Genomic DNA, 19,993 nt, shown 5'->3' with positions numbered 1-19,993 from the left:
TGAAAATCACATTGAAGTTTTTGTTTTCTGCTGTTAACTTCCCAAAGTTTATTTTCTTGTACTCTGTTTCATATTCATGGATTCTAAATTCTACATGTGATGCAAAATTGCCTATTTCAAATACTTAGCTCATAAAACTGAACTCCGACTAACAGGTTTCCATTAAAGACACAGAATCAATATTTTATAATTATATAATTTAGGTGAGGTTTAATTTAGTTTAGATTCATGTTATACCAGATAATTATGTATTGAAAATTGGAAGTGATTTAAAAACTGAGGTGTTAAAATTTTGCTTGGACTTTTTTTATTTTGGAAATATTAAGAGTATGAAGCACTTTTAGCCAAGATAATTATAACTAATGCAATTCAACCCTATTTTTAAATTATTCTTCTTATTATACATCTTTATATCTATACCAGAAGACCAGTTATGCAGAAAAGCATAGTTATCCTAATTCAGACAGGTGGCTCAGCCAGAGGAAGACTTTGAAAGTCTTTACCCGTTTTCATGATAATTTGTGTGTAAATTTCTAGGAGAAATGAGGGATTCACTCCCACAACTGGGGAAAAAAAATTCAGATAAAGAGATGACTGTGGAAGACAGTTGTGAGATAAAAGTATTTTGTTAACAATTTTAAGAAAATGTTTATAATTTACTCTTTTTTTTTTTTTTTTGGCTCCTGATTTTTATCTATCTCCTCTGTCGGAGTCATACTTGCGGCCTATTTCTTATTATCCAAAAGCAAAAGGCCATGTTATAATGAAAGAGGTTTGCCTCTGAAATTTTTGCTTTGTCTCCATCCTATGTTATTTTAAAACATCTAATACAGCACATGTATAAATGTTGGGACAGGTGGCTATTAAGGAAAAAAAGAAAAGAAAACTGAGAAAGGAGAATGAAGAAGTAAGTTAGAGGCAAATGTCAGGAAGCTGCTTTTTTATTGCAGAGGTAATTAAAGCTGTAAAAATTAAAACTTAACAGTAGGAGAGATTTAAGAGGAAACCTCTTTAGGAAATGTAGATTCGCTGCCCCAAGGCTAAGATACTTCAGGATCACTGGGAAATTCATTGTCCTTATTTGCAAACCTGGGGTCAAAGCAACTTTTCTGAATTCCAAGAGAAAACAGAAGTGATGGTTCCAGAGAAGAAGATATTATGTAACAAACTGTGTTACTGTGTAAGAAACATCTGCCCTCCCTTTAGACATCACACTCAAACCCTCAAGAAACTGCTTTCTAACTACAGATATAACTGGCTCATAGTCAAATGAGGAGTGACATAATGATATTAAACTATCGCCTTTGTGTCTAAAATTAGAAACCCCCAAAAGGGAAAATGTAGACGTCCTTAGTACCGACAGTCAGATATTTTTTTAATTCCAAAAGAAATTCCTTTTATCAAGCCCCTGAGGTAGTTGTTCACTTCACTTGTGTGAGACTAGGATTGGGGGCCTGTTATGTATTATTTGAAAGCAAAATCCCATTCACATAGCCAAGTTTATTGCCTGTCAATCCTGGGAAGTACCATGGACAGCAAAAAGTGCACTAAATAATTGGTCTGGAGCCCTTGGTTCATTCTGGACCTCAGTTTTCTCACCCACGAAATGGGGGTGAGAGGGTTGTTTGTTGCATTAAGTTAGCGGTGTTCAGACTTGGTCTACAGAACCTGTCACTCCACAGAGTCACCTCCCTGAATTTCATTTGATATATTTTGAAGTGTTTTTCAGCAAGAACTCACAAGAAGTTCATATAGTCAAACATGTTAAACTAATTTTAACTGATTCAAGCTCAGCTAAATTATAAGCATTGTTGGAACAGTTATAAAAATGTTATCCCACCAAAGTAACTACTTTTTGCCCTCATCCTTAAGTTCTTCAATATGTCTATTTGGCCAGAAAAATAAGTATCCTAAGATTGCAGGATGAGCTGTTTAAAACTTACCATTACATATCTGCTTCTCTGTGATAATAGGAATTCTCTCATTGCTACACATCTGAAACTAAAACAAACCAGAAATAAATTAGCTATGATGACCATTTGCCATAATCCTTGATGCCCAATTTTTTTTGTTTACCAAAACAGCCTCATTGTTTACAGTAATTTACTATGTAATAACTAAGTGTTTATAGTTGAACTAGTGAACCAAATGACATCCCCTACTCGTTTCACTCACAGACAATATCCTCTGGTTCGCATGGTTATGGATTGGCTCACCTAATGGTTCTTGAAGCTAAGGAGATGGTTGACACCTAGCCCCTGTTTTCAAGATAATTTTTATGTTTTTATGGCTTTTATTTTTTTCTGGTGCTTAATGCTAACTAAGAAATGTCGATGAGTTAAAAGCCCATAATGAACACAATAAACCCCACTAACAATCTCCAGTGCCCACAAATCACCAGTGTTAATGCTTTTGCCATGTTTCTTTCCAGTCTTGTCTATAGGCTGTAACATAGATGAGGTCATACTGTGTACAGTGGACACTTGGAATTCAGTGATTTTAGCGTTCTTGGTTTCCACTATTCTAAAGCAAGCCTGAATATCCATGACATGTAGTAACTTGACATTTTGCTGAGGCAGGAATATGAGTCCCTTCTACTACTAGACCAACATTTGAGCCTACCTGGCTGCCAGAAGTTCCATCCCAAGAGAGCTTTTGTTGCTCTCTGCTGGTGTCTTTTATGCAGTCATTTTTATGAAGTGGTAAAATGGTTTGTTTCCTAGCCAAGAGTGGTCTCAAAAAGGAAGCCAAAAGTTAACACTTCTAATAGAGGGGAAGAGAGAGTGAAGGTAAAAATTTAATGGCTTTTAGCTAAAATTAAGACTGTTTCCCATTGGTGGCTCAGAGCTATGACATCACTAATCCCATCATAGGCTCTCTCCAATGTTCCGGTGGTGGTCCCAGCTACGGTATGCCCAGAAGTCCAGAGGCATTTCCCTCCTATAAAGTCAGGGATCTACTGTTTCATTTGTTTTCCACTGCATTCTTTTCACCCAAGAGTATGGACCCTTTCCCGTGTCACTAAGACATTTAGAATCTAACCGAATGTAAATTCCTCTCTCATGCCAGCCATAATTACTCTAAGTTTCTGTCTTACACCACAGAGAAATTTTTTTAATGCCTTTTTCTGTTGTTTGTTTGTGCAATGCTTTATATCATCTTTGCCTCTCAGGTGAAGGCTAAAATCCATCATGTGATGCCTACGGTTCTGCAATAATTAAAAAGGCATCGTTTTAGTTCAGCTAATAAGCACCTTATGTTTTCAGAGGGGCTTTAAATGTAAGCTATACTACATTTGGCCTCATATAGCTCAGTCTATGAGACCGGAATGACTGTTAATGCTGTCTGGGGGAAATTGTGCAAGACATTGTTTGTGAGAAGATCAGAGACGCACATTTGCAGATCTGTTCTGGCACGGGTCTCCTGTGTTCCCTCCCAGGCAGTAATGAAGGGGGCTTAAATTGGCAAGGGTTGGAAAAGTGAAAAAAGTTCTCACTCATCACACTCTCAGGATCACAATCATTAGCAAACAAATCTGTTCCTTGCCGAAACGGCATCCAGATTCCCCCTTCCCTCAAGGGATTCAGAGCAAGAGTCCTGAGGAAATGCCCAAACATGTTTGTCTCAAGCGGCCATTCGTGGTGTGTTCCAGTGGACGTTTTTGTCCAGCTCCATTTAATTTGACAGCAAACTGCGTAAGTCATCCCTGGCCATGATCCAAATTGCAAACAAAATCTCAGATTGAATCTTAATGCAACTTTAAAGAAATAATCTGCATCATAAGAGCCATTATGTGTAGTGAGCATGTAAAAACTTGGTCACGCTAACTTGGTGATAACTAGTCCAATGGCAGTGCGGACTGGTGGTTAGGAGGGGAGCTTTGGAGTGAAGAGGCTGGCTTGGGATCCTGACTCTGCCATTTACTGATTGAGTACCCTTTGGCCAGTTACTTGTTCTCACTAAGTCTCCATCTTTTATCCTGCGAAATGAGGAAAATAACAGTACTTACCTCACAGGGTCATCATGAGGAATAAATGCTCTAAGATATTTAAAGAGCTTAGCAGAATGTCTGACACATGACAAGCCCTCAGAAATGTTAGTTGCTACAGCTATTATGACTAAGATCATGATTATGATAATGTTGGTGTTACCTCAGAGAGAAACTGCTAAACTTTCCAGAAAGCAGCTTTCTCCTCCATGACCAGAAAAAGATGGGACCCCAGAATTTTCTATGGGTCTAGAAATGGAATTCTCTGTTGTTTTAACAGCAAGAGACATGAATTCCTTTAAAAAAAATCTTCATCAAAGTAAATCACCTGTATCAGAGTTTTAAAATACAACAACCATGAGAAATTAAGATAATTTAAATCGCAACATGCAACTGCCTAATAATCCCCATTTAACCAGCTGTGAGACATTGCCATTTAATTCCAATGGGATTTATGCCAAGTCACCAAAAAAGGAGAACTCAGTGTAAGGGCTAGAAAATGGTTGCCTTGTTAGCAATTAAAGTATAATGAAATGTTTTCCTCGTCTTCGAAGTCTTTTTGTTTTGCTACAAGATGTAAGTGATTTAGAAAAGTACCAACTTCTGTTCAATCAACCTCATTTGAATATATTGCTCTGAGACACTAATGAGTAAGCGAGAAGAAAGATCACCGTAAAATCTCGTGTCCACTTTCATTCATTATCTCTAATGAGGTAAAAAAGTGGAGTTCTGGTTCTTTTTAGGATGCATGGCCATATCCTTCCAAGTTATTAGTGACATTCTCACACACATCATCAGACAATCAGTTTGCAACTCCATTATTGGGGCAGTTCAGTCCTTCTACCAGACCAGCTCATGACTACCAATAATGATAATCACTTGTTACAGTACCTCTTACACTTTTGAAATGTGTAATTATTTATGCAATTCTCTTAATTAACCTGCAAGTTAATGTAACAGGTATTAGCATCATCCTCCATTTTAACCTCCTTCACTTTGGCTTTACTAACTGGTAACTTCTTTTCTTCTCTAGACCTGAGTTTTACTACTTGTAAAATGAGTAAAATATTCCTGTAGGAGAGTAGCTACGAGGATTAAATGAGATAATATACATAAAGCTCTTAGCAAGGTGCCAAGCACTCAACAGAAGTCAACTATCATTATCAAATTGAGAGCCAAACCTGTAAAATGACATGCTCAACATTACTTCTTTATGAAGTTTATAAAGAGCTTTCACATCCATTATCTCAATTCAGTTTTACAATCCCTGGGAGGTTAGCAAAACAGAGATTATTATCTGTATTTCCAGATAAACAAACTGAAGGCTAAAGAGGTTGAGGGATCTGCCCCCCAGGTTAGATTGTGCAAAAGAAAGCTGTGTTGTAAATCTAAGTGCTTCCAGTTCCAGACTTAACTTTCCCTAGAATGGAAACTCAGCTGACCCAATTCATGCTGCTGATACCTTATTCTTCATGATGCCTTTAAGCACCCCATAATATCCGATTTAAGCCCAACATAGACCCCCACAACCAGTACAGTACTGACAACTTTGCGTGTCTATGCAAAGTTCAGTCCTGGGTCTTTGAAAAGACTACACACCCAGGTTAGACAAGCCTCTTTTATAGAAGCATAAATACTGATGTTTACTCCGTCCAAAAGGTGACCAATCACTTGAAGAAGTAGAGGAAGAGATAAACCCCAAAGAAATATTAGTCCCACTTACTTAAAAGCAGTTCAGAAATTGAATTCATTAATATCAAGAATATGAACCACAGAAATAGCAATGTGAGGAAATCTTAATATATGGGGTCAAATGATCAAAAACTCCCCAGTGGATTTTACTGCAGAAAAATGAATATGTGCCTTAAAATGTTTTCAAAGCCTGGATGATGGACAGGGTTCTTTTGGTCTGGTTCCAAAAGATAAATGAATGTTGCCTAGTAGGTACAGTGGTTTTAAAAAAGATTGTGACCTCTTTACAGAATGTTTTCTCATTTGCTGGATCTTATCTTGCTTAGGGAGGCCCATGGTGCTTTAAGAAGTCACCAAGTATTAGAGCAGGAAAGATTTTGAGATGATCACCTAGTTCAGTAGTTTTCAATTTGTGGTCCACAGAGCTGCAAGTTCTGCCTCCAGCAGCCACTAGGAAGAGGAGAGGTGAGCTAGAGCTCCATGAGATGGGTTTCCGAGCCCCCACTGCTACTTTATCTTAAAACTCCTGATTTCATCCAGTCCTTAGCTGTGGCAGAAATTCAAATGTAAGGCCCTCAAGATCACAGACAGTGACAGAGAGGAGAACTGACTGTCCATTTCCCAGCTCCTCAGGGGGTCCTTTTCCTTATTATACCGCGATCCTTTGTGCTCTACGACCCAGGAAAACATGAACGCTTATGTCTTTTCCAACTTTTGGTCACTTCTTTCCTGTCCCATCCTAAATGGTTGCTTAGGAAGAGATGGGTTTCAGTTGCCCCAGAGTTGTCAGGAAAAGGTAAAATACTCTCTTCTGTGCCATTGCTCCCTCTACCACCTACAATTTCACTCATTTTTTTAATGGAGTGCCTAACTGGTACAGATTCGATGCTTGCTACCATGGCAAAGGCAAAGCAAAATCAACCAAGAACTGGGGCCCAACACTGCCCAGAGAGAGTTATATAGTGACAAAGCATCATGATACCTGAAAGACACATGAGACAGGAACGAGGAGAGCTTTTTGAGCTGTCATGGCTATTTCTGGAAGATACCCAATGGAATATATTCAGAGTTAAGCCAAGCAAGCTAGAAGCACAGGTGTCTTTAAGCTGTCCTCTCTCCTCCCCAAATCCCCCAATCACCTCTGCTACCAAACCAGCCTTCCTTAACTTCCAACCCTTCACCCCCAAAACTGTTTATCCCCCTTGCACAGATGGCAGAGCTAGAGGAAGGCAAGGAATGAGACTAAAAATGTGCCCAGTGAGGGACAGTTGGCTGAGGAGTTTCTTCGACCTGGTTCTGTTTATTTGCTTTAATCCTGAATGGTACTGCTTGCCTCTGTGTCTGCATACCAACAGCATGACTTCCTTTAGCGAATATGCACTAATTGCCTCTGCCCAGGGCATGGTGTTAAGAGATCCAGTAGAGAACCAATATGGATTTTGCCCCATGATATTAAACTAAAGCAAAGTTATACATAATTAGAACTTAGTAGAAACTTAAAAGTGATGAGCAGAGTTAGTGCAGTGGGTTTTTGGAAGAGGAAGAGTGAATTTCTGGCCAGATGTTGAGAGGGAAATTAAAGACAGGCTTTAGAAGAGATAGACCTTGACTACGAAATTTCACTGGGTTTCATGGAGCCACTTAAGATTTTTGAGCTGGGAAATAAAATGCTGGTTTCTATGACAGCAGTGAGCAGGATGGGTTGAAGCAGACAGTGCCTGCAGGCAGAAATCTGTTAGCTGACCACTGCAAAAGGCCCCAAACTTGTGTCACAAGGAGATGTGCATGGCCAGACTTCCCAACTGGCAGAGCTGAGTTCCAGTAGGAAGCACAGGAAGGAGAAGCAACCAAAGACATCCTGTAGAGTCTAGCCTGGGTGGGTGGGAAGATGGTAGTGTCTGAACACTAACCGTGATCACGGGGGAAGATAATGAACTATCTGGACACGTTGAGCTTGACAAAGCTAGAGCGTATCCAGCTGTCTGGAAGTCTGCAGCTCAGGAGAAGAAGAAAGAGGTCATCAGAGATTCTCAGAAAGGGACATTTAACACCAAAAGGACTTGTTATGTGTCATTTCCATTATAGAAAGAACCCAGAACCCCACAAATTAGGCTCTCATAGAGATAGTTCCATTAGGATTTTTCTTGGAGAGAGAAATTTGCTAAATAGTGTGAGCCTGAATATGGATTGATTTTGAAGCGATTTAAAGTCAAAATATTGTTCTAAAATAGCTTCTGAGATTATTTCAAAATAGACTCAATAATCTTTAAGTGACACTTGGAATTTGAGGTGATGGTCTCATTTCATCCATTTATATCATATTTTTAAATGTTCCTGCCTTATACTTTCTCAAACTTGTATTTTGTCTTGCTTAAATATTTTAATTCTTGTGACTATACATTATAGAAAACTTGGAAAACAGAAAAATGTAAAAATACAAAGGCAAACACCAGGAACTAACAACAGTTTTTATCTTTTCCTAATATATTTCTGTGATATATGTATGTGTAAATACATATAAATAAGTATATATGTTATTTACACACACATAGACACATATATATGAACTATGAAAGTGATTATATAGATTTATAAACACATGAATTTTCTTAGTATTGTGGTTCACATGGTAGGTTCTACTTTGCATTGAATTTTCTTCAGTTACTGTTAATGTTTGAACATTTTCTATGTCATTAAAAATAGTTCAAAAGGCTTCATGTTTATGACTGCATAATATTTCATTACATGAGTCTGTCTTAACATGGAAGCATTCTTCCATCATTGGAGAGTTCAGCAAGGTATGTGCCTTGAGAGGATGAGGTACCCTGTTTTTTTTCTACTAACACCCCTTGAGTCGAGAATGACCTCCTCCTCATCTTCTCATTTTCCCCCCATAATCTCTGATGTTGGAGAGTCCAATGGAGTCAGGTCACTGCCCAGTGTAAGAAGTGCATGCGTGATCACGATCATTAAAGTAATGAAGAATGTATGGTTTTGCCCAAAACCAACTGTTTCTTATATCTTCTCTTGTGATCATTTTTTAAAATTGTTTTTGCCTCCTCCATGACTTCCCACCTATCATGTCTGAATGCCTGCATATGCACACATACAACACACACACACACACACACACACACACACACACACATACATGCATCAAGCCCTGAACACGGGAAGAGCTTCTTAAGGTCCCTTTTCATCATTCCTCAATATGTACACTGTGCCTAAGAAAAAGACCAAGTGTCTTAAAGGTAAGCAATAGGAAGTTACATTTAGGCCATAGTGCCTACCCTTCTGTGACAGTGTGGTGAAAGGCCAAGGCCATAGCACGAACCCCTAGAGAGAGCAGAGCCCATGCACAGGAGCATACATTAACAAGACTGGACAGAGCACCATTGTTTTGATATCTTTCTGTTTTCACAGGTGCCCCAGAATGATTTTATGAGTCTTCACCATGACCCATGCCATAGAAAGACAAATATAGCTATAATTTTGCTGAATCCAGATTTACAGGTCCTTGTGAAAACAAAAACACAATTTCTAAATCAGTCCAAAGCAGAGCCCAACATCTTGAATTCTATATGCACCCCCTTTTATTCCCCTTCTCCTCTAGCCTGTTTTCTTCAATGCCACTGACTCCATTTTAAATATCATCAGCTGATAAATCAATTGGCAGAGATATGCAGTGTTCATTCTAATACTGAGGATAACAAATCATAGCTGTAAAATTTTTCAGAAGAGAAGACAACAAACTGCATTTTGCATTTAGAAGGTGGTGTTGGCATGAGTAAAAATGCTTGGGTTAGCTCAAATATAATAGTTAAATCAATTCGATAATTTCTTAATTAACTTCTATTAGATGTATATCCAAAGTTATTAGAAGAACTTTGGAAGGTTGGAATTCTTTTAAAAATATAGCTCCTTTAAAAAGAAAATTCCCTTAACTACTAGACATAAGAATTATTAGAGGGGCACCTGGGTGGCTCAGTGGGTTAAGCCTCTGCCTTCTGCTCATGTCATGTTCTCAGGGTCCTGGGATTGAGCCCCTGCATTGAGCTCTATGCTCAGCGGGAAGACTGCTTCCCCCTCTCTCTCTGCCTGCCTCTCTGCCTACTTGAAATCTCTCTCTCTGTCAAATAAATAAAATCTTTTTAAAAAAGAATTATTGGAAAGAGAGCACATGATTATAATAAAAGATAGGATCAGTCTTTCATATTCAATTTTTCTGTCAGAAGAAGGCAGAAAAGAAGAGGAACGTTCTCTAACTTGGAAAAACAGGGAGAAAAGTTCAATGTTAGGATCCATTCCATTTTTCTGTTAGAGCTGAGGGATTTTGACTTTACTCAAAAGGCAGCATCGAGTTTCATGAATATTATTACTTTATGGAGATGCCCATCCATACACAATGAAAATCTAGCCTAGCAAATGAGTACAAAAACTTTAATCATACAGATAAATATAGAAAATTCAGTCATGTAAGATAAACAAGTAAATTAATGTGCCAATGGTTGTCTCTCCTGGGAATACATATCTATTTTTCATAGCTTTGTTTCCCCTTGTCCTTTAAATTTAATTTCTTTCATGTATCCTCGTACCTTTCAGTCATTTCTTCAGAAAGTACCCTCTTTATCACTCCCTCTTATTTATGATGATCTCAAGTCAGTGCTGTTTTTATCTGATCCACCCAAGCTCACCCATTTTACCCAAAAGCTAAGATTTGCTAGCCATCAAAAAAGAATACGCAGCCATCAAAAGAAATGAAATCTTTCCATTTGCAATGACATATATGAAACTAGAGGGTATTATGCTGAGCGAAATAAGTCAGTCTGAGAAAAACAATTATCATATGATCTCCCTGATATGGAGAATTTGAGAGGCATAGTGGGGGGATTTGGGGGTAGGGAAGGAAAAAATGAAACAAGATGGGATTGGGAGGGAGACAAACCATAAGAGACTCTTAATCTCACAAAACAAACTGAGGGTTGCTGGGGGGAGGGGAGTAGGGAGAGGGTGGTTCAGTTATAGACATTGGGGAGGTTATGTGCTATGGTGAGTGCTGTGAAGTGAGTAAACCTGGCGATTCACAGACCTGTACCCGTGGGGCTAATAATACATTATATGTTAATAAAAAATTAATTAAAAAAATAAAAAATATATTGTGTCATCCTATATCAGAGAATGAAATTAAAATTGAAGCCTTAGTTTATTCATTTAAATAAAAACATCAACATTTATATCAAATGTGGATATATAAATATACACCCATCCTTCTCCCCCAGGGATACATAGAGGCTATGTGAGTTCCTTAATTATTCAAAAGAAGGACTTCCCATCATTCATCAGTTGCAAAATATGTCTCTTCTGCTCATGCCCTCCCCTGTTCTGTACCCCGGTGACAGCTGTGTATTGAGCCCTTTCTGTCTCCCACTCTTGACGGAGGGTCTATTATACTAGCCCTTTTATCTGAGACCAATTCATCATAAATCTTCCACAAGCCAGGGGACGCCTCAAGAAAATCTTGCCAATTAGAAGCTTTAGCTGAAATCAGTGAGGCAGTTTAATGTAGTTTATTAGTGTCCATAGGCCTCTGGGGATTTCCACACAGCCTATAATATCATTTCTTATGAATCCATTAGCCATATACCCTATAAAGTCATTTCTCACGGCTCCTTTAGACTGTCTCTGAATCTCACATGTTTCCCAGGGCACCAGATAGACCAGCAATGGTCACAACCACCACAACCAGCACTGTAATAGTGGTTAACATTATATCACATTTTTATAGACCACAAAAATGATTTTTCATATTTTTTATCCATTTTAAGTGTTCTGCCTTTATCTTGGTAGGAAACTTGCTTTAATTGCTAGTTGCCTACTATATTCGCTCGTTCTCTCTCCCTTCATAACAATAACCCAGTGACTGCTTTCCAGATATTTACTAAAACTTTGAGATATGCCAAGGGAAGAAACGTATTTGCTCATGCACATTCCCAAGTTTTGGCAATTCCCAGGTATATACTCGTATACGGAGCTCTCTCTTTCATCAGGAGTGAGACAGTAACTGTAATTGCTTGCGGAGCATCTGGAAGTAACATGAATAATGATGATAATAATGACCTCATAGGATGTATAATTGGGAGGATTAAAGAACATTTACAAGCTTATTGTGTCATAGTTAATGATGAGGTGCCAAGTTTTCTCGCCACCACCCTTTCCAGTGGTATTTCCTACTTGGATCAGAGAACTAATTATAGTAAACGGTGCTCTTGAACTTGCCCCAATCCTCACGCATCTGCGAGTATAAAGATACTGAACTGTTGTAGTGTTGTTTTCAGAGACGATTATTAATGTTGTTTTGCATTTGTCTAACAAAATTTGTATAATGTAATCATTTAGTGTTTATTTTATTGTGTGTACCTTCTACTCAGAGGGTTGGCATTATTGTTCCTAACAGTGACGGATACAAGCAGATCATGCCTTATGACCTCTACCATCCCCTTCCTCGGTACGTAAATCAACCATCCTGATGCTAGAATTAGTAAATCAGCCTTCTGCTTCTTTTATGTATCTATGTAGCTGTAGACTGTGTGTTTTCCTGTAAAAGTAAGCTGGTAGATGGTATATTTTGCAACCCATCCTGAGCTCTGCTTCTGCTCGAACTCTAAGCTGGTCATTCAAAAACCGTTTTAAGATAGGATCCTATTACATTGAAGTGGACACAGTCATTGACTCTGATTAGATACAGTGTATGGGTTATGTTGTGTCTTTCTTTCACTCCGTTTGTCCTCTTCTGTTTCTCTGCAGTAGGGCCCTAGGCATTAAAGCTCTGTTGCTAACTGTTAAGCAAACAAGGCCAGAGGCATTATCACAGAACTGCAAATGTGGGATTCCAGATGTGGTATTATTCTGCCTAGGGGCTTTAAATATCTTCTTTGTGTTGCAGAGAAATTGTAATTGTGTACCAAAAGGCAATGTTTTCCCATCCTTATTGTTCAGAACATTTGGGGGACATTTTTTTCTCAAAATACCCAATTCCGTGTGCTGTGCTGCTTTTTTAAAGGACAGGCCTTTTTTCAACTAGAAAAAAAAAAGTGACTGAGGAACTTTGAAGAGACCTTGTTCTCTTTATTAATATATTCATACGAAAACTGGAGAGGCTCAAAAATACGCCAGTTCTTGAGTGTGTGATCTGCCACACTGGAAACAGGTCCCCAGACAACATAAATTAGAATTGGGCTTTGACGGAACCCCTGTGCTAGGAGATACCTTTGCTCTATCCTCTTTGCTCACTTGGACTTGAGGGCATCAGCTCCTCTTTAGAACTCAGAGTTTCCATCAGATCACAAATAGTGTGAATAATCCATGGTAGTTTCCCGAATCTCAAACCAAACCAAGCCTAGAAAATAACTTTATTCTGAACTAAAAAAAAAAAAAAAAAAAGGTTTGATTGAAAATTTCCAAATGCTTCATGAAATGGAATCCAAACAGGGGCTCATGAGGTCATTGAACTCAGCTCCCCAGAGAGGCTTCCCTGTCCTACTCCTTCCAAGCAATCACGCTCATATGCCCTACATTTATAAACGAGTGTATTTGCACAAATATCCATATGTGTATTCAGTGCATAACACTCAGGTATGCACACAGAGATTTAGATAATACGTGTACCCCAGTGCAAGCTGTCATCCAGCCTCTACTTAAATATTTCCAGTGACTATACAGAACCCACTTTTCACCATCCTAATGGTAGCATGTAGAGAGGGGCATTGAATCTTTTTCTTTTTAAGTTTTCCCACCATTAGCTCCCTCCCACTTTTCTATGACTATATTGATAAAGATGATAAATGACTTTAGAATGCTGATAGATCATTTTGCTGGCTTGCTCCAAAACCAAACTTCTATAGTAAATGCTTCTTGAAAAAAGAAATGGAATGAAACTGTAAGAAGATGAATTTAACTGAACCAAGATTTCATCTGATTTCAGTTTCTGTATCTGTAAAATAAGTATCCACAGGACACATATCTGTTTGTGGGAAGGCCATATATTTTATCATAAAAGCAAAGTTGGGTGTCAGGGGTGAGCAATGTTGAATTTATGTTTTTCTTATAATAGCACTCCTAAGTTTCTTTCATATCTGTAATTTCTCTTGTTTGTATTTCTCCGGTATGACTAATGCCGTCTTAGGTTAAACTTCATTTCTTATATGTTCTGATTTCCCCCAAATGTCAGAAGCCCAGTATTCTCAATGATAGATTGAAATGGGCCCCCTTAATGTTCTCCTGTGTACACATTGGCCTGTCCGTGCATTGCAATGGAAAAGGACAATCGCAAATAAACAGACTGTATTTCCTACTCCTTGCACTTCTGTTACTGAGCTAATTCTAAAGTTAGATTCTGCTAAAGTTCTGCTTAATTGATAAAATCTTAGTAAATGGAAGCAATTTCTACAAATATGTTTCTACAAGAAGAATTGAATCTCCAAAATGATCCAGAGTTAAAAACTGAGGCTCAAAAATGATTCTCAGATGGCAACTACCTTCTGATCAAGGCAGAAAGCTTTCCATATTGATTATTTAAATGGGTTTTAGACGACAAGTATAGATAACAAAGCAAAGTTAAGGAATTTTTAGATTTTTTTCTTGCTTTCAGTCTTTGAGACATATACCTGAACATAATAGGAGAACAGAATCTTATTAAATCATAATTGACATACACAAATTTTCCATATTACTCTTAGTTTTGAGAATTTCTTAGACATACTATGTGTTTAAAAAATTTAAAAACATCAGAATTAAAATACATGATATATGAACTCATTTTTTATTCTTCCAGGGCAGGGATCTTGGATATGTGCTTTTATTTCCCCTACCCCAAGCACTTACCTGGTCCCTGTTTTAAGATATTCTAACTGATGCCTTCTCTCAGCTTTTATTATACTTTCTTTAAAGCACTCAGACATGTTTTGCCTTGAAATTCCTCATAACCCTATTATTATGGCAAGAATTATACAATAATTTTTCACGTATAGAAGTATGGGTACGATGGACCATATTATAAATTCTTAGAATAATATTAGCATCATTTGTCTTTCTGTGATCGCTGACACTGAAAAGGATACTTATTCCTGTTTGTGAAATCACACTATGGGTCAGGTCCAAATGTTGAGACAGAAATTAATCACTGTCTCTTTAGAAGGGTCAAGTTTAGGGATGTTTGAGTACCAATTAGAAAGTGTGCTTTTTTTATGGCATCTTAATGTTTTAAGAGATTAAATATGCATTCAAAAACATATTCCCACTTCACTGTCAGATCAAATCTAATGTGAATATGTACTTCTATATCATTCTGAATCAGACCTGTTATCCATATACAGAGGGAAACTCTCCAGAGATTTACATGGAGATAAATGAGAATTGGTCTTCGCCTTTTCAAGAGACACCCTCTACAGAGCTCCTTCATTCTCTTGAAAGAGCTCATAAAGTTTCCTAAGGGCTAAACAGAGGGCCTCAGTTTCCCCATAATAGCATTTTCTTTTGTCTCTCCTGGGGAAATATAGTACTTGGCAGCCCGTTTAGGCTGTTGGCAATAGAGGTGACAGTTGTTGCCTAGACTCAAACGGTGCAGAGAAAATGTGGAGGAAAATCCTCTGTTACCTGGGAAACACACCATATCCACGCTCATGCAGAAGAGAAGTCGGGTTCCCAATATACATGAAATCTTACTTAAAGGATTATTGATATCTCCACGGTATGCCTGTGCAATATTTTTACATTTAACTTTCCAAGTAGATCGACTTGGGGACATCTTGTTTCTCTCTCATTAAAATTATATGCCTCCTAATTCTAAGAGAAATCTTGAAGTTCCTTAGCAATCCTCAGCAACAAGCAGAACATACGCAGGAAAGACAGGCTCAGTCTCAGTATTTCTATTTTTTAAAATTCTATATTCTCTAAATCTGCAGGAGGAGAGAAAAGAATTAGGCAAAAATATCTGTCAGTTTCTGGTCCAAATGCTTCAGAGCTGTGTAGAGATCTAAAAAAAAAGTCAGTGGAACTCTCCTAAATGTTACTGATAATACTGTAATCCTCTCCCTTAGGTAACTGTATCTTTAGATTCCAATGCCATTAGCCTTCCAATCCAAACCAAACTTTCTTCACAATTCCCACAGTTCTTTGTCTGGGGAATGCTAACTGCCAGTATCCCTCAACAGTTAGGGAATGAGAAGATAATACCTCACATTATTACTTTTGCTTGTTAGTGTAATGATGGGCTAGTTTCAACATCAAAATTGTGCTGAATCCATATAGTCCCAAAGCTAATAATTGTAGAAACAAGGGAGAGGGGATGAACGTTTGGTTTACCTGACCATTCATGAAGTATCCAGAAGCTAAGTGATAAAGCAATGCATTGAAAATAGAAAATAACAGCCCAGGTGCAAACCGTTAGTGTTAACTGAGTAACCAGTTGTAATCTTGACAAAGATATTGAGTGACATTTAGTAAACATATATTTTTTATATTTTAATATTATAAATACTAATATTAAATATCTATATTAAATATTATATCTATTTTAAATACGTAAATATTTTAAATACTCTATATAACATAGATACAGGATATGTTTATAAAATATGAAATAATATAATATGGTACACAGAATATATATTCAAACTATAAGGAGAGGGACCGAATAGCCCTCTTTTGAGTAGGTTACAGACAGCCCAGGTCGCCCTGTGGACAGCTCTCAAAAGAGTAATTTCTTACACTTGGCGCAGAGCTTCAAGGTTTCCAGAGCACTTTTGCCGACACTGAATCCTTCCCTCTCCCTCGTCCGCTATTAGGCATTAGATGGCTTTCTGATCTCTGGACCGTAGCCTCTCAGAACCTGATTGCCCCAATAGGCACTGGGAACGGGGTTGGTCGGAAAGGTCACTGAGGAGGTTTGGCAATGTGCATGTCCGCCCTGATGACTCCCCTTGCTTCTGTAGGTGGGAGGCCACCCCGTGGACCGCGTGCTCCTCCTCGTGTGGGGGGGGCATCCAGAGCCGGGCAGTTTCCTGTGTGGAGGAGGACATCCAGGGGCATGTCACCTCAGTGGAAGAGTGGAAATGCATGTACACCCCTAAGATGCCCATCGTGCAGCCCTGCAACATTTTTGACTGTCCTAAATGGCTGGCACAGGAGTGGTCTCCGGTAACTGTGCCCTCTTTCTTTGTTCGTTAGGAGAGTAAGTCCACTCTTCCCTCTCATCACCATGACCCTGCCGGCTACCCTGGGCAGCTCCCCACTGCTCTCGAGGTGTCCAGAAGCCGTCCAGTTTAGCTCCTGACATAGGCATGCCCCAAACCCAGCATAGCCAGGTGTAAACATGTAGATTTACATAACTTCTTCAAGTTACTCCAAGAAGCCTCTGTCTCTCATAATGTTCCCTCAAGTGGCAAAGAGAGGCCAGGGTCTGTCAAGATTCAGTGAGGCCAAATGACTGATCCGCAATGTCTAGAAGCTGCTCCGATGATAGAGCTCAGTAGACCACAGTTGGGTTTTGGGTTTTATTTCTTATCCAGAAAGGGTAAAGAGTAAATTCCGATTAAAAAGTGTATTTTCATTGAAAAAAAAAATGTGAAATGGAAATGTAAAAATAAGTAGAACAGGGAGGAAGTAGGATAATTAAAAGCAGAACATTCTAGAACATAGGGAGACTGTTGCAGCAGCTTAAATAATATGTTATTTGGGGTTTCCTGGCTGCTAATTCAAAAGGTTTAAAATGGCAAAAGAGATAGAAAGATGAGGAGGTAAACTCTGTGCCCCGAGCCACAGAGTTGGCAAAAGACTTCTCACTTCACTGTGTGGCTGTGGGGCAGCAGGATCAGAGCTGTGACCTTTCTCTCTATCTAGACTTACTCCCTGGCATCTAGAAGCACTGGAGGGGCTGTCTACATCTGACCACTGAGTCAACCCCCTGAAACATTTTTGACCATGTCAGTATAGTCAATCGGATCAGCCATGCTGCAATATAAATTTACTAGGATGGCAATTTACAAAGGGTTAATGTCCATGTGGGAGCTAACGAAGTAACTGAATAAAGTCAAATGCAGTGTTAGTAATCGAAAGTGAGCACACTCTACAGTTTCTTTTCTCCTTCTTTTTGCGGCTTGGTTTGGGACTCAGCACATGGGGGTGCTTAAGAAATGCTGCCGAACTAATCTAAGAAATTGAAAGTGATTGAATTTTCAGCCACCTTCACCCTAAATAGCCAAATAGAACAAAGACTCCATGAATGGTAAGAAATGGTACAAACCCACCAGGAGTCCTTATCTAAAAGCAGCCCTTAAAAGACTCTTGGGTGAGAAACGAGGCAAAGGAAATAAAGCTTGGCTATGAGTCTCCTCTCTCTTGCATTCTCCTTCCAGTGCACGGTGACATGTGGCCAGGGCCTCAGGTATCGGGTGGTCCTCTGCATCGACCATCGCGGGATGCACACGGGAGGTTGTAGCCCCAAAACCAAGCCCCACATAAAAGAGGAATGTGTCATACCCACTCCCTGCTATAAACCCAAAGGTAACTCAACAGGTGCTCCTTTACGGGTCTTTTCATTGTTATGTGTCTTCTTTGGGGACTGTTTGAAACTCCTGGGATATTTTTAAAGATCCCTAGTGTTCTTAATTAACCCTTGTATGGATCTTAGACTCTACTAAGTGGGCTTAACTCTTCCTAAAAATCTTTCCAATCATTTTGCTTGCAAATTGTTATTAAGTGTTACATACTTACATAATTCTCTCCTGGGCTGTGAAGCTGTTTGAAGACTGTTGCTGAAAAGTATCAACTGCATGTACTTAAAAGGAGATATTATAGAGATGTGAGAAATACATGTGTAATTTACTATTCACATTTCTTGCTGTTAAAAATAATACAGTCAATCAGTCAATCAGAGAGTGTCTACTTTGGGAAGAAGCAAATGCATTAGGAGTCCTCATACTTCACATGGCTGAAACAGAAAGGAGTTGCTTCTTAAATTGAAAACAAAAACATTAATATGAGACAAGATTCCAGAACCATAATTTGAAATGGAAATCTGGAATAAATCGGAATTTAACAGATACTGCAAATAGTTTATAAAAAGCGAATTTTAGAGAAGTTTTACTGAGTGAGCAAGGTTTGTTATAATTGCACAGACTGGCACTTATGCTGATTGGACTTACTTTGCTGATATTGCTGCCAACCATGTCAAGAAAATAGAAAATACCCAAGTCACAAACAATTCAGAAGTAGAGAACTCCTTATTATAAGCTACCTCCTATTATTAAATATGATTCCCTTTTGTTTCTTAATTCAACCATTACATTTCTCAGAAAATCAGCCACCGTGTACCTCTTTATTTAGTAGAGGGTGCCCTTGGTGGGAGTGAATGGCATCATGAAATCTAAATGATATGATGGAAATAAAACCAAAAATACCTCAAATTCTGATTCATTGTAATAAATAAATCTCTCTCCCTCCATTTCTCAGTAAACTGAAGCTCAATTTCCTCATCTGTAAAATGGGGCTAGTAATAGTAACTACCTCAGAGATCATGTGAGTATTACATGAGATATAGTGCAGAAAGGATGCTTAGCTCACTGCCTGAGTAATTAATTAATTAATATAGTCAGTTCTCCACACGTGTCATCTTCCACTCCCGACTGTCATTAGCATCCTCAGCTATGGGAGAAAGAGGCCACCAGTACCTTTGACAGGATCCGCTTCAAACAGACAATAGAGAATGGCAGGCCTCACAGTGCCGGCTGAACACTTCCTCACTGAAACAGAAATGGCAGACACGGCACGGTTGACTGAGTCACTTAGATGGGAGACATGGGCTACCTGTAAAATGATGTATGCATAGGGGGCCCATGTCCCTGTTTTTAAACGTTAGCAGATCCTTCTGGCCTCAGCGCTTTTATGTTTCTCACTCACTTTGTCTTCTGACAAGAAAAGATTGCTGCACACAGAGGACAAGAAGTGATGCCCCTAACTTAAACAGTTCATTATTTATTAGCTCTGTCCTTACCAGACCGCTTCAGAGAAAGAGAAGCAGTTTGTGGTTAACTATCAAGAATGAAATCTGGATTTTCACAACTAAGTAGTGAGCGTGGCTCTCTAAACATCATTAAAATGCCATATAATTCTATGGTGTATGCATAGAGAGACATATTTCTTTCATCTTTACAATTATATGTCATAAAATGGTGATAGAGCTTTACTGGCTCATACTATAAAGGCAAATATCCCTATAAATGATCCTAATAAATATGTCAAAATGGGAATCTTGGCAGT

At 38.6% G+C, this 19,993-nt stretch overlaps 1 protein-coding gene across 3 annotated transcripts in view; it reads left to right on the top strand.

Annotated features, from left to right (window-relative positions):
- The window catches only part of ADAMTSL1 (ADAMTS like 1), a 904,787-nt gene that overhangs the window by 662,353 nt on the left and 222,441 nt on the right, over positions 1–19,993 (top strand). For all 3 annotated transcript variants that reach the window (XM_032880520.1, XM_032880523.1, XM_032880522.1), the window contains exons 10-12: positions 12,135–12,185; positions 16,669–16,873; positions 18,091–18,238. In XM_032880520.1, coding sequence (XP_032736411.1) covers positions 12,135–12,185; positions 16,669–16,873; positions 18,091–18,238 — 404 coding nt within the window. The remainder of the gene's footprint in view (positions 1–12,134; positions 12,186–16,668; positions 16,874–18,090; positions 18,239–19,993) is intronic.

This window comes from Lontra canadensis, unplaced genomic scaffold (assembly GCF_010015895.1).
Source record: "Lontra canadensis isolate GAN:19392208 unplaced genomic scaffold, GSC_riverotter_1.0 scaffold70, whole genome shotgun sequence".
Lineage (NCBI taxonomy): Eukaryota > Metazoa > Chordata > Mammalia > Carnivora > Mustelidae > Lontra > Lontra canadensis.
This window is presented reverse-complemented; position numbering and strand designations above follow the sequence as displayed.